Here is a 15,571-nt window from a genome sequence, read left to right on the forward strand (position 1 = left end):
TTCTCTTTTTTGTTCCTAATGATTTTCATATGTAAATTTCTGAGTTTTCTCTCCACTGTCCTTACTGCTACCTCACAAGACAGTGTGCACATTTTCCCCGATGTAGCTATTCCAAAATCTAGTCGTAATTTTAAAGAGAAGATAACATTTCTCAGTGTCTAATTTTCTGTCACTAACTCCAGCGTGTGAGGCATTGCCCTTCTCTGGTTTCTAAGCTGCCTCTTGTTCTCTTGGTTTTTCTTTCATTCTCCCACCCCTCCATTTTACATATTTAGCACGTTCCTATTCTGTTCTGGGTCTCATCTAGTCCCTATGGGGTCTGTTCTATTGATTTTCAAAAGAATCTGCCCTAAGTATATGACTCTCCGTTATGGGACATTCTCCTCCTAGAAGTCAAATAGGAAACAGAGGTCACCTAGTCCTCCAGAACTTTATCTTGAACTTCAAACTAAATACCTTAGGCAACTGAGTCTCAGCATATCAAACCCAGAGTTGTGATTGTCCTCAAACCTTATTCTTTATTTTCCTTTAACAATTTGGGATCATCCAAGCATTCTCTTCCATTCAACCAGTGACAATGTTCAGTATGAATTACAAAGGGATCCTCCCCTACTAAGAATCATGGTGCACATAGACTAAATCCTGACGGTGGCTAGCCCATCCCTGTATCTCTCCCCAAGCTTGTTTCCAAGCTTCTTCTCCTGCCTCAACCACACCAGCCACCTTTTGGTTTATTTAACACACGCACACACACACACACACACACACACTGATTTTAAAGAAAATGTGTGACAAGGGCCAGAAAGATAGTGCTGGAGTTAAGACATTTGCCTTCATGTGCCTTCTATTTTCGGTACCACATGTTCCCTTGCACACAGACAAGAGTTAGCATTGCTTAGTATGGCCTAAAAATATAGAAAGAAACACTAGCTAAAGAAAAAATAGCTTGCAACACTCCTTTATGACACACAAGCAAAAGTTCTAAATTTTCTGAATTAAAATATAACAACTGCTAAAATAATTTGATCCAACTTGCACATTAAAAACAAAGCAAAATGAAAAAAAAAACCCTTTGTGAACTAGGGAAATGACTCACAGGAATGAGCTCATGCTTTGCATGTGGGGGATTCAGGTTCGATTTCCAGCACCACATGGTGTCCTGAGCATCACCAGGAGTGACACCCAAGCACTGGGCTGGGAGTAGCCTAGAAACGCCCTTCATAATAAACTAAACAGACGTTAGTGTTGAGGTTCAAAACTATTCAGCATGGCTAGTGGGTTTATTATTATTTTGTTTTGGTTTTGTTCGGGGGGCACATCCAGTAGTGCTCAGAGATTACTCCTGGTTCTGCACTTAGGAATTACTCCTGGCAGTGCTCAGGTGACTGTATGGGATGCCAGGGATTGAACCCAGGTTGTCCCCATGCAAGGCAAGCGCCCTTCCCACTGCCCATCTCTCCAGCCCCTGGCGGTTTACCGTTAAGACCACAGTGGTAATAAAGAAATTTCTCTGAATGTTTTGTTTAACATAAAGTTAAAGATACACAAATATACATAACCAGGTAAGAAAAACATTTCATTAAACACATATTCTGGGAATAATTTGAGGATGTGAGGACAGAAAATCCAGAGCACCCATTTCTAAACTGTCCCCTGCCTTTTCAGGTATTCTGTTGATCGACACACAGACATGGACAGAATATTCAACATAGATTCTGCAAATGGTTCCATTTTCACATCAAAACTTCTTGACCGTGAAACAGTGCTCTGGCACAATATTACAGTGATAGCAACAGAGATCAGTAAGTGCAACCTCATGTCCCTGCTATTCCCAGCTGACAGGGGAGTCTCCAGAGCCAAAACTCATCGCCATGCATTCATGAGGCCTCTCAACACAGATTGAGGGCAAGAGGCTTGTAATGCTCCCGCAGCGATGTTTCTTCTAGACATGCATTGATTCATTCATAAATGCAGAGGCTTTCCTAAGTGAGGAGAAATTCTACAGTTTAGAAACAATGAAATAAAAATGCCTCTCACAACAAGGGTTGAACTGGTACTTGTTGGTACTTATTTGATTCCCCAAAGCATTTTTATCACAATATTACAGAAAAACTGTGAAAAGAAGTGGGCTCAGATTCAGACACTGAAGTAGGGGGAGAGGGACCAGGTATATTCAAATACGTAAAGTTCTTTAGAAATCTTGGCTCTTCATTTTGCAGCTTTCTATTGAATTTCTATTTTGAAAAGCATTAAAGAATTAGAACTTTAACATTTTTACAGAAAAAAAAAACTTGACGAAAAGCCTTTTACAGAAAATTCTGTTAAAAACACTTTAATGACTTTAGAATTTCACCTTTTCTGTGATAATATAAACACTATTTTTACAAAAAATCATGCATATTATATTTATATAATCAACTTATAAGTATATGTACTTATATTATCATCTGTAGCATTACCTTAATGTTACATATAAAATAATTATATATGATATGTAAGTTTGTTGTTTTATAAAAATTATATAAACATTATGTTTATGGTGAGCCCATGAAATTTAAGGCAAAGGAAAAAGTGTCCAAAGCCCATCTCAGATGCAGTGATTTCAAACAGTGAAATTATGCAGTGTAAGTGCAACGTGTAGACCTGAGTATCTCAAGGCAAAGAATCTTTAAATAATATTTAATTGTTGAAAAGTAGGCTTATAAAGTATAGTGCAGGTTTTAGGTTTCTTGTTTTTTATTTTAAATTTCAAACATTTTCAGCTTATCTTAATATCTAGCATAAAATATTCCATGTAGAATGCCATATTACTGTAATATTCTTTGTCACCATATCTCAAGAGTATCTGGAAGACACTGAGTGAAATAATTTCTTTTAATAAAAAAGCAACCTGGGCAAAACAAACTGTCACTTTCTGGTAATGAGAAAAACTCCTCATTATTAATAATTTAGGTAAAATTTGCTCTTCAGAATGTAAAGTAAAACTATACAATAGGTACCAACTTCAGAGCATACTTAACTACTTTAAAATTCCAAAATTATATCCCACTGGGGGGTTGGGCAGAAAACATTTTTATAATGCCTTCACATTTTATTTTTAACGAAATAGACATTTCATCAATAGCGTCAACTTTGTGCCTAAAAATTCGTGTTTTCAAATTTTCCTGTTTTTGTGATTGTGTTTGAAAATGCTCCTGATAATGACCTTCTAAAACATCATCAGCAGCAGCTCTAAGTGTAGAAAAATAATAAGGTAAAAGGTAAAGGCCCTCCCGTTGATCATCGATTTGCTCGAGCGGGCCCAGTAACGTCTCCATTGGAGACTTTGTTGTTACTGTGTCTGGCATATCGAATACTCTCGGTAGCTTGCCGGGCTCTCCGAGAGGGGCGGAGGAATCGAACTTGGGTCGGCCATGTTGGCCGCTTGTAAGGCGAACGCCCTACCGCTGTGCTATCGCTCCATGAGCCAAATATTTGATGACAAGGAACTTAGGTACAACACTGCCCAAATTTCTCAGTGGCCATTGCTGTAAGAAGACTGAAAGCTTGTGTACAAACAGCTCTCCCTCCCCCCAGGGTGCTCACAAGGCTGTTTTCTCCTCAAGAGTCTGTGCTCTTGACATGGTTTCATCCTGCTCTTGATGCGTGTCTCCATACTAATGGAACCTTCTCATAGACGCCATCTCTGATCAACCATTCTAAGTATCATATCCCCCTCTTTCTAGCTTTTTTCCCTGATTTAATTTCTTCCTAGCATTCACTAGCAGGCAGATACTTATGGAATTAATTTGCCACTTCCCTATTAGGCCCCTGCTCCAAAAACCAAGATCTTTGCCAAATCCCCTGCACCCCAAAGAGTGTCAAGTGTTTATTCAGATATTACACACTCACTAAGAACTTATGGAGTGAATGAACAGACAGAGGAACAAAGTAAATAAAGAAATCTGAAGTAAAGAGATTCCTACTCCTGATTCTTAGACAAGATATCTGTCTTCCTCACAGCAACAGGCAATAAATGATCATGGAAGAGAACTCAAATACTTGATTTATCTCAGGTCTTCATCAATGACTTATCTCCATCATTACCCTAGACGAATAGCCTGGGCTTTAGAGCCAGACAGGTCCACGTTTGAATCTAAGCTCCACTCCTTACCCTCTCTGTGAACATGAATAAATGGTGTAACTTCTCTGGGCCTTGGTTGTTTCCTCATCCATAAAATGGTGGTGGGGAGGGGGGGGTTAACAACATTACCAAAGTGTATAAGCATTAATCAAGAAGATAAACCAAATGCTTAGCATGCAGTGCCCAGCTCCACACTGAAAGAACTAAGACCAATTTCCAATCATTCATCATTCCCCTTTTAAACGTTATCTTTCCATCTGCCTGCTATCATTACCCTAAAAGGCCTCTTTCTTTTCCTTATTTTGTGTTACAATGAGATTTACTATATACTAATCTTTTACCAATACAAGGTGCTTGGTTTCCTAGATACTACCATCTGGTGTATCCAACCCCAGCAGCCCCAAACAATCTAACTCTGCTTTTCAGTATGTCACTACATGGGCACTTCATGCTGGGTGTTAGCAGCCTTGGGGAATTTGTGATGAATGGGAAAGGACTGAGCATTGTCAAAAGGGGAAATCGGTGATCAACATACAAATGTCTTCCTTTCTTGTGGCATGTTTCAGATAACCCCAAGCAAAGCAGCCGAGTACCTCTCTATATTAAAGTTCTTGATGTCAATGACAATGCCCCAGAATTTGCTGAATTCTATGAAACTTTTGTCTGTGAAAAAGCAAAAGCAGACCAGGTGAGTTTCATAAGAGAGTAAATTAATTCAGTCAGATTAATTTAGATCTTGCAGTAATTGGGACGATGACGGACACAGCTGAGGGCTAGCTGTCAGTTATCAATGAAGTGAATGCTAAGCAAATTAGCACTATAAATTAGAACCAGGATGAATGTTAAACTTGCTTAAGAGAACAGTTTAAAAAAAAAAAACCTAGACAATCTGACTTAAAATCAGTCTTAAGTTTTCATTAAAATAGATGAGTTCTCGGCAGAGCCTGGCAAGCTACCTGTGACGTATTCGATATGCCAAACACAGTAACAACAAGTCTCATGATGGAGACGTTACTGGGCCCGCTCGAGCAAATCGATGAACAACGGGAGGACCGTGACCGTGACCGAGTCCTAGGGCTGGAGAGATACTGCAATGGCTAAGGCTTTCCCACAGCCGACCCAGCACTGCACAGGGTCCCCAGAGCCCATCAACAGCCATCTCTGAGTGCAGAGCCCAGGAGTAAGCCCTGAACACAGCCAGGTGTGGCCCCCAAACAAACAAACAGGGGTCAAATAGATTAATCTCCTCCTTATTGGTGAGCAGATCATTTCAATCACCCAATATGCTGGAAAGTAATAACTAGCAGCTATTTTACAACTGCCTGTAATTCATAGTTCTGCTTATTTACATTGCCCATCTGTCCGAGTTCTATAAATTCATGAATGTTTCCCCCATTGTACACATTTGCTCCCACCTGAAATAGGTCTTTTCTGCCAGTGATATAAACAGTATGTCACAGTTCATCAAAATAGAAGTGCACTATTCAAATACATGTTAAAGTGGGAAGCTGGAGTTATGTGTTTTATAAACAGATTTTCTTTTCTGCTTTTTGGCTCCTATATGGCATCTGGAGATGCCAAGATTGCGTTCCCAAACAGGCTGTCCCCAAGGCATGCCTACAAGTCTCTCTGTTGCAGTGTTGTCATAGATCACTGCAAGATTTGTGAACTCTGCTCCAGGGCAGTGTTTCTCACCTGGGACTGTCTCCCTCTACCCGCTCCCGACCCCACCCAAAGGACATTTGACAATGCCTGGAACATGTTTGAGTGCCATTAGAAAGAAGGTGCTACTGGCATCCAATGAAAAGAAGCCAGGGACATGCTGACTCTCCCACAGAATAAAGGACACTTCCTAGCGCTAAGTGTGAGCCAAGCTCATGCATGAGTCAGTTAGTCCCTTGCTAGAGGGATTTGCTGCAAGTACTTTAGAAGCTCCCTTGCCTTTTTGATTAAAATGAGAAATCATTGATTCATTTGCAGGATATTTAAAAAAGTCATATGAGAATAATGCCCAAAGCCAGGAAAACGGGTCATTAGTTGGATCTTGCCACAGTGTGTAGAGGGCAAAGGGCAGTTAGGATGGAGGAGAAGGAATCAGTATGACAATAATAATTAGAAATGATCACTCTGGACAAGAACTGAGTATTGAAAGTAGGTAAAGTGATAGACGTGATAACCTTTCAGTATCTGTATTGCAAACCATACTACCTAAAAGAAGAGAGAGAGAGAGGAAGAGAGGTAGAGAGAGAGGAAGGGAGGGAGGAGAGAGAGAGAGAGAGAGAGAGGAATAGTGTCTGCCAGAGGTGAGTGGCAGGGGTGGGGAGGCGGGCAACTGGGGACGTTGGTGGTGGGAAATGTACACTGTGAAGGGATGAGTGTTGGAACATTATATAACTAAAACTCAATCATGAAAAACCTTGTAACTGTGTATCTCACTAGGACTCAATTTTTTAATAAATAAATAAAATGAGCAGTCATCAGGGCTAGAGAGATAGTTCAGTGTGTAGGGCACCTTCCTTGCATGTGGCCAACCCAGGTTCAATCCCTTGCATCCAATTGAGTCTGGAAATTTCCTACAACACTAGAAGGTGCCCTTGTGAGTGAGCAAGACTTTATGATTTTGCTTGCAGCTGATTCAGACCCTGAGAGCTGTTGACAAGGATGATCCTTACAGTGGACACCAGTTCTCCTTCTCTCTGGCCCCCGAAGCTGCCAGTGGCACCAACTTTACCATTCGAGATAACAAAGGTAAAGGACCATCATCTTCCTCCCTCATCACCTCCCCCCTGCTCTGGCTTTCTGTCCCCATCACAACTGACACACCCCTCTGCTTTCCCATTTCAGACAACACAGCCGGCATCTTGACCCGCAGGAATGGCTACAACAGACACGAGATGAGCACCTATCTGCTGCCCGTGGTCATTTCAGACAATGACTACCCCGTCCAAAGCAGCACAGGGACAGTGACCGTCAGGGTGTGCGCATGCGACCACCATGGCAACATGCAGTCCTGCCATGCTGAGGCCCTCGTGCACCCCACAGGGCTGAGCACAGGAGCTCTGGTGGCCATCCTCCTGTGCATCATCACCTTACTAGGTAACTGCTGCCCCATCGCTCTCGCCTTCCCTTCCCCCATTACTTAAAGCAGACAGCTGGAGCGAGGGGAGCTGAGTTTCCAGGGTTGAGAGTCAAGGTTAGTCAACCATGAACTCCCCTGGGCTCAAAATTGGTTTGGGGACCAGAGTACAGCGAGGAGGGTGTTTGCCTTGGCACACAGCCGACCCCGGGTCAGTCCCCAGTATCCCATATGGTTCCACAAGTACCGCCAGGAGTACAGCACTCCTGAGCTTAGAGCCAGGAGTACCCCTGAGCATCAATGGGTGTGACACAAAAAGAAAAAAAAAACTGGCTTTGGAAAGCAAACTGGTGTGAAACTTGCCCATACTAGGGGGAAATCCTTTGACCCAGAGTCTTTTGTCTATCACACTGGGAGTGACCCTTGGGGGAATTCGAGGGTCCTGTCAATATGCCCTTTTCATTTCCTGCATTAATATTTAACTGGGCAAATGCTGTTAAATTTTAAAGAGTGGAAGTCATTCTAGCTGGAGTAGATGGTGAAGGCCCTTTGGACAAAGGTCAAGGTTAAAGAGTCCCAGCTAGTAGATTTCATTTTCTCTCTCCTGTAGTAAAATCAAAAGCTATGAAGTTTTCTTGAGCCCAGCAAACATATTTTTATCTGACCATTTAAATAAGCATCTTTTTAGCATTGCTATCAGATTACCCTATTATTTCTCAGACTCTCAATAACTGCTGTGACAAAGAAAATCTATCAAACCTAGAAGGCATTCCTGTAGTAAAAGAAAAAAAAATCCAGGTCTACAGTGAGTCCCATGAGAATTTTGACTCCCAACCAATCAGGTCCAGGGTGTGAACTCAACAACTACTCCTGCCCCATATTGTGAACTAAGAAACCAGATGTTAACTAATGCAACCCTTCCAACAATCAAAGCAAAGTCTGTACTTTTACTTAAAGTTTAACTTAAGGTATTAAGTTTGTACCCAACTTAAACATTTTGTTGGGGAGGAAGAGAAAGAAAGGTAAAATGAACCTTGATTATACTATAGTGGCAAGCTTCTCTTCAAATACTGACAATAGAGTGACTTGAGGGAGAGTGACATTGAATGGAAAACCCACATTCCTCCAAGAGGAGAATGCCTTGGGATCCCTGCTCCAGAGCTTCACAATCTGGACCAACTTTGCTAATTATAACAGAAGCGTTGAAGCGCCACCACAGAACTGTAATTCTCTTTGTCAACTAAGATGTGGAGCAAGTATTTTAGGAGAGGCAGAAAAATAAAAACTGACAGTATGCAAATACAAATCAGTGTCTCCAACAGTGTGAGTCTGTAAAAAAAATTGGGAAGAGAAGGATATGAGTATTCTTTTCCATCAGAAAAGATTATATTTTTAGAAGGGGTGGATTGCAAGTGCTTCGTTCAGGTAGAATTCCCTGAGCTCCCTAGGAGAATCAACCCTCCTCTCCCAGAAGCCTCTTTCTTTCTCTTGGAATCTCCATTTTTCCTCCCCATTCTTCCTTCCAGCTGCCTCCCTTCACCTTCCCTCTCCATGACCTCCTGCAGAGAGTTCACTTGGCTGAGTTCCTCCCACATCTAATCTCTTCAGAACTCCATGTCTAATTTTTTTAAAAGGAAGAAATGGTATTTAACCTTTTTTTAGGCCTGCCTCATGGGCTAGACACAGGGCAAAATATTTTGTACATGTCATTCTCACTTAATCCTCAGAACCATCTGGTTTATGTTTATCAGCTGGTTCAATGTAAAACTGGGACTCCAAGATGTGAGATCACAGAGCCAAATCCCACTGTTTAAAATGGTAGAATGACATCCTCAGCCCAGGTCTTCTTTCCCCAGCCTCAGTGCTTTCAAGCCCATTTGATGCAAGGTAGCTTGCAGGCTCAAAGAGAATCTGAGATGATTATGAGAGAACATAGGTTGTTGGTAAGATAGTACAACCAGTAAGGCCTTGCACATAACTGACCCCAGTTTGATATCCGGCACCACATATGATCTCCTAAGCACTGCTAGGATTAATCCCTGAGCACAGTGCTAGGAGTAAGTCCTGAGAACTACCAGGTGTGGCCCAAAAAATAAACATGACAAAAATGAGACAACAAAGAAAGTGGGAATAAAGCTTGAGGCAAACCCTGTCAAAATAGAAAGAAGTCTAGAGTGTGAAAAGTGTAACGGAGGTCTCTATTGTTTTGTGTTGCCGATTTATTTACCAAAAAAAAAAAAACCTGCAAAAATAACAAAAATTAAGAAAAAAGAATAAACAACTATCTCTTGTGTGTCTGTGCACAAGAAAGTTCACAAAACTTTCACAACCAGAACACCGGGCATGCTAGGATTACTTGTCTTTCATAGAAGACTTCAAAAGGTGAAATTATTTACATGAACTCTTGTCTGCTGATCTTAGATGCCTTGTTATTTTCTAGTTTTATGAAAGATTTTAGCACAATTTGTCCATACTATTACCACCACTATTATCACAAAAAAATTGTTGCTACTGTCCTTGGGCACCCACCTCCCAAGGTAGGGAGTAGGATTGGTTCAGGTACTAAGAACATTAATCTCATCAGTACATTCCTTTCTCAGGGGACTCACATTTTCAGTTTTCTCAACTTCAGGGAAAGATCTCGCTGACAAACTCTATTGCCTGCGAAACTCTCAAGAAATTCCGTTCAGGGGCAGAGAGACAGTACAGTGGGAAGTGCGTTTGCTTCGCAGGAGCCATCTCAGATTCAATCCCAGGCATCTCGTATGGTCTGCCAAGCACTACCAGGAGTAATTCATGAGTGCAGAGCCAGGAGTAACTCCTGAGCACTGCCAGGTATGGCCCAACCTGCCCTCCCAAAAAGTGGACTGAAACATTCTGTTCAGATATGTGTGCATTAGAGCTGGAGAGATAGCACAGCAGGTAGGGTGTTTGCCTTGCACGTGGCCGACCCGGGTTCTATTCCCAGCGATCCCATATGGTCCCCTGAGCACCACCAGGACTAACTCCTGAGTGCAGAGCCAGGAGTAACCCCTGTGCATGGCCGGGTGTGACCCAAAAAGAAAAAAAAACAGATATGCGTGCATTATGCTAATAAGGTATGGAGGTGATAACTGTAGTATCAAGGGGTGATGAAATGCCTTTCCATTGCTGAACACGCACTCTCTCAGTTGCACTTCCGTATATGACAGAACTAAAACCAAAAGACATCGGTAACCTACAGGAAGAGTTGTAAAGCGTAAAAACCTGTGCTCTTGTCTTAAAGGATGCAAAAAATCCCATATGCATCAGCATTATTTTTTTTTTGAGAAGTAGAGGCTTCAATATGGTTTCAAATTCCCAAAGGCTGTCCTTAAATTTGTCTCAGTATCAGACAGATCTATCATGGGTCACACCAGGAACCAGTGGCGTAAAAGATAGACTATAAGCATCCCTTTGCTCAAAGTTTTGTCATCTTCCACCCAGCCACACCACACCCCATAGTGAGTGAAGGTGGACAAAATTCTTCAGCCCACAAGCCTTCACCCTCCCCACTCTTCTCCTCCAGGTGATCTATTCACGGAGCCTCACAGAAGCTCCAGGCATTCTCATTCTCTCTCTCTCTCTCTCTCTCTCTCTCTCTCTCTCTCTCTCTCTCTCTCTATCTCTCTCCATTCTCATTCTCTCTCTCCTCTCTCTTCCCTCTCTCAACCTCTCTCCATTCTCATTCTCTCTCTCTCCTCTCTCTTCCCTCTCTCAACCTCTCTCCATTCTCATTCTCTCTCTCTCCTCTCTCTTCCCTCTCTCAACCTCTCTCTCAGTCTTTCTCTCTCCCTCTCAATCTCTCTCAGTCTCTCTCTCTTGCTCTCTCTCTCCCTCCCCCATCCAGATCACTTCTTGTTTCTCTGTGAAGCATTCTCCCCTAATAAAAAATTCCCCTCAAACATGAGAGGCATTCTCACTCTGCTTTACTTTTGCTTGCTTTCATTGCACTTTTTAATCATTTTAATTAAATGATTAAATAATATAATATATCCTTTTAATCATTTCCTGATTATTACATATTGTTTCTTCTCTGTCTCTCTTTACCATCACCACCATCACCACCATCCTACCACCAAGGATCTTGACCAGGCGTTTATTTTCAGTATTATCAATACTATTAATATTTAAATGTTTACTATAATATATAGGCATGTGAGGGTGCATGTCCACTATTATACAGGTAGAGATAGCCACCAACAGCTATTATTCTGTAATTATTATTGCAACAATTCAAGTTTTATGGCTCATAAAAATGGGACCATGTTATTTATAGACGAGAGACCATAGTGCTATTACTAGTGCTTTCTGTAATAAACTCCTGGACAAAACCGTTTTAATAAAGTACTTTTTTCCTTGGATGGCTGGGTTTTTCTCCAAGCTGTGGCTATATTTATATTTTCCCAGCCATATATCCATATTTATAGGTGTTTTTCTCCACAGGTAGCCAGGCATGTTCCATACAATGAGTTGTGAGAAACTTCCGGAGCTATTTAGACATAATTCCTGTTTTCCCTCTAATTTCAGTTTGAAGGGCAAAATAAATAAATAAACCTGGAAACAAACTTACAAAATGTGAACCTTTAATTTTTAAGTTCCCAGTTATCTGTGCTTGTTTGGCTCAACCCCCCCCCCCCCGCAAAAAAGGGGTTTTTTATCATAAATAATTTCTACATGTGCATTCTTGCATAGCCTTCAAACTGGCTGATCTTGAAGTCCAAATGACTTTCTGAATGCTAACAGAGCCTCTCTGGGTATTAACTGCACTGCCATTTCCTTAAGCGTAAGAAAGGTATGCAAACGTCTCTACTTTGGGTTTTAAACTTTTACACTTCTCTCAGGGAAAAAAGAAAGCATAGTGCAAAAGTTATTTTAGATGTGAAGTTATGCAAAGCCTTCAACACATCCCCGAAGGTGCCAGCCTTGTGCTTATAAGCAGATTCGGAGCATTTTAGGTGTTCAGCATAATTGGCACTCTTGCTGCCTACCTCACGGTGGCGAAACTTTTTTTTCTTGGTGACTGTATTATATATTTCCTTACCTTGAAACTAGTTTGCCATTTCAAAGCCAAAAAGGGAAGGAAGGAAGGAAGGAAGGAAGGAAGGAAGGAAGGAAGGAAGGAAGGAAGGAGGTGAAGGAAGGAGTGAAGAGGTGGGTGGGAGGGAGAGAGAGAGAAAGAAAGAAAGAAAGAAAGAAAGAAAGAAAGAAAGAAAGAAAGAAAGAAAGAGAGAGAGAGAGAGAGAGAGAGAGAGGGAGGGAGGGAGGGAGGGAGGGAGGGAGGGAGGGAGGGAGGGAGGGAAGGAAGGAAGGAAGGAAGGAAGGAAGGAAGGAAGGAAGGAAGGAAGGAAGGAAGGAAGGAAGGAAGAAAACAAAACTAGTGACAAAGTAGAAGGATGTTTTATCCTCCCTTTAACTGGTAACTTTTCAGTCTTGGGGATCCAGGTTTGATCCTGAGCATCCTGAAAGCAACCCTGTTGAGTCTGCAGTTTGCTTGGTGAACTTGGAAACCTTAGTGAACTTGGGAGCCTTAGTAAATTGAAAGCCTTAGTGAACTTGGGAGCCTTAGTGAACTTGAGAGCCTTAGTGAACTTGGGAGCCTTAGTGAACTTGAAAGCCTTAGTGAACTTGGAAGACTGAGTAATTTAGTTGAACTTCTTGAACTTAGAAGACTTAGTGAGCTTGGAAAATTGCATTGGGGTGAAGGCTGTCTCCCTGCTTGCAGGCACACTGGGTCTAGTCCCCTGCACTGCTTAAGGTCCCCTCCCCCTTCTAGGACTAAGCTCTGAGCACTGGCAGGGTGTGACCTGACCCCCCAAAAAAATCAAACCTGAGCCAGCATTGCCGGCTGCTCCCAGGAGCTGAGCCATGCACGTTCACGTCCCCTTCCCATCCTCGTGTCAGGCATCCCCTTCCCGTGCTCCATCCGTGTTGCGTGTTCATGTCCCCTTCCCGTCCTCTGTGTTGCGCATCCCTTTCCATGCTCCGCGACGCACGCTCACGTCCCCTTCCCATGCTCAGCGTCACGTGCTCACGTCCCCTTCCCGTCCTCGTGTCATGCATCCTCTTCCCGCCCTCTGTGTCGCATCCTCTTCCCATGTTCCGTGTCCCGCATCCCCTTCCCGTGCTCCGCGTAGCGCGCTCACGTCCCCGTCCCGTGCTCCGTGTCGCGCATCCCCTTCCCATGCTCCGCGTCGCGCGCTCACGTCCCCTTCCCGTCCTCGTGTCATGCATCCTCTTCCCGCCCTCTGTGTCGCATCCTCTTCCCATGCTCCGTGTCCCGCATCCCCTTCCTGTCTTCCCTGTCGCGCAACCCCTTCCCGTCCTCCCGGTCGCGCATCCCCTTCCCGTGCTCCGCGTCGCGCGCTCACGTCCCCTTCCCGTCCTCGTGTCATGCATCCTCTTCCCGCCCTCTGTGTCGCATCCTCTTCCCATGCTCCGTGTCCCGCATCCCCTTCCTGTCTTCCCTGTCGCGCATCCCCTTCCCATCCTCCCTGTCACGCATCTTCTTCCCGTGGTCCGTGTCGCGCGCTCACGTCCCCTTCCCGTCCTCCATGTCACGCATCCCCTTCCCGTGCTCCGCGTCGCGTGCTCACGTCCCCATCCCGTGCTCCGCGTCGTGCGCTCACGTCCCCTTCCCATGCTCAGCGTCAGGTGCTCACGTCCCTTCCCGTCCTCGTGTCATGCATCCTCTTCCCACCCTCTGTGTCGCATCCTCTTCCCATGCTCCGTGTCCCGCATCCCCTTCCTGTCTTCCCTGTCGCGCATCCCCTTCCCGTCCTCCCTGTCGCGCATCCCCTTCCCGTGCTCCGCGTCGCACGCTCACGTCCCCGTCCCGTGCTCCGTGTCCCCGCAGTGACCGTGGTGCTGTTCGCCGCGCTCCGGCGGCAGCGCAAGAAGGAGCCCCTGATCATCTCCAAAGAGGACATCCGCGACAACATCGTCAGCTACAACGACGAGGGCGGCGGCGAGGAGGACACGCAGGCCTTCGACATCGGCACCCTGCGCAACCCCGAGGCCATCGAGGACGGCAAACTGCGCCGGGACATTGTCCCCGAGACCCTTTTCCTGCCACGCCGGACTCCCGCCGGCACCCGCGAAAACACCGACGTGCGAGACTTCATCACCCAGCGGCTCAAGGAGAACGACGCGGACCCCACGGCGCCGCCCTACGACTCCTTGGCCACCTACGCCTACGAGGGCACCGGCTCGGTGGCCGAGTCCCTGAGCTCGCTGGACTCGGTCACCACCGACGGCGACCAAGACTACGACTACCTGAGCGACTGGGGCCCGCGCTTCAAGAAGCTCGCCGACATGTACGGCGGCGGGGACAGCGACAAGGAGTCCTAATCGGTGGCCTTCGCCGACCCCCACCCCAATTCCGATTCGACGCTGACCTCTGTGACTCTATTTACCCACTGGGTGCGCTGTGCCGCCCCATCGCAGAAGTCCCTGGCTGCCGTCGTGTGGAGTCGATGTTAGAGACTTTTTTCTAGTACACTTTTATGAGCTTCCAAGAGGCAAAGGTTTATTTTTTAGTGCATCCTGTTGACCCATGTCACAGTCCCCTGGTGTCCCCCCGCCCCCCAACCCCCGTGTGTGTGTGGAGTGGGGAGGTGGCCGGGAGCATCAACCTTTCTTTCCCCTGGTTCTCAGGCTCCATCCCACCCGACCGGTCTTTTTTTTTTTTTCCTCCCCGTTGATGCATTGGGCTCTGGCTGTACATTTCACTAGCTCATGGATGAGGGATTGTGCTTCCAGAATTTGCGGGGGGAGGGGGGAAATTATCGAGTTCCTAGTTAAAGAGAGGAGGGAAGGAGCCCTGGGAAGGTATTCGTGGCATATGAACTTACCAAGAGATAATGAACCCTGTGTATGGGTGTGTGTTTCTGTCACGAAGGATTAAGAGTAACATTTGCCCAGGCTGATTGTTCTTCAAGAACTTTTTCTGCTCCCAGGACTACTCAAAATGATATCAGATTCATCCACGTTTCCTGTTTAAAAGATAATTAACTGGGGGCTTTAAACACTCACCCCCATAAAAGGATATCATTCCTTGCCACCAACTCATAATTGATTCTTTATTAGACATGTCACAGTTGTCCCTTGTACTGTATATAGGAAAAGGGAAAACAACTAATTATGTTTTTATAAAGATATTGACATTTCTAAGTTTGAGCCAACAAATGGATGGATTATTTGAAATGATGCCTGCCATTCAGGGGCAAATTACAAATAAGTCTTAATTCTTTAAAAGTTCTTGAAGTAACTATACCAAGACAAAAATTTAAGTCCTTTGTCTCTAGTTGTCAATATTATTCTAATATACTTGAAAATAGCAATATGGAGTACAA

General features: G+C 44.3%; 1 protein-coding gene across 2 annotated transcripts in view; it reads left to right on the top strand.

Annotated features, from left to right (window-relative positions):
• CDH6 (cadherin 6) overlaps positions 1-14,792 on the top strand; it is a 141,807-nt gene extending 127,015 nt beyond the window's left edge. For both annotated transcript variants that reach the window (XM_056108955.1, XM_056108956.1), the window contains exons 8-12: positions 1,666-1,802; positions 4,690-4,811; positions 6,754-6,871; positions 6,968-7,219; positions 14,074-14,792. In XM_056108955.1, the coding sequence (XP_055964930.1) occupies positions 1,666-1,802; positions 4,690-4,811; positions 6,754-6,871; positions 6,968-7,219; positions 14,074-14,567 (1,123 nt within the window). In that variant the 3' untranslated portion in view covers positions 14,568-14,792. The remainder of the gene's footprint in view (positions 1-1,665; positions 1,803-4,689; positions 4,812-6,753; positions 6,872-6,967; positions 7,220-14,073) is intronic.
• Positions 14,793-15,571: the final 779 nt, after the last annotated feature.

Source organism: Sorex fumeus, unplaced genomic scaffold (genome assembly GCF_029834395.1).
Source record: "Sorex fumeus unplaced genomic scaffold, SorFum_2.1 ptg000240l, whole genome shotgun sequence".
Lineage (NCBI taxonomy): Eukaryota > Metazoa > Chordata > Mammalia > Eulipotyphla > Soricidae > Sorex > Sorex fumeus.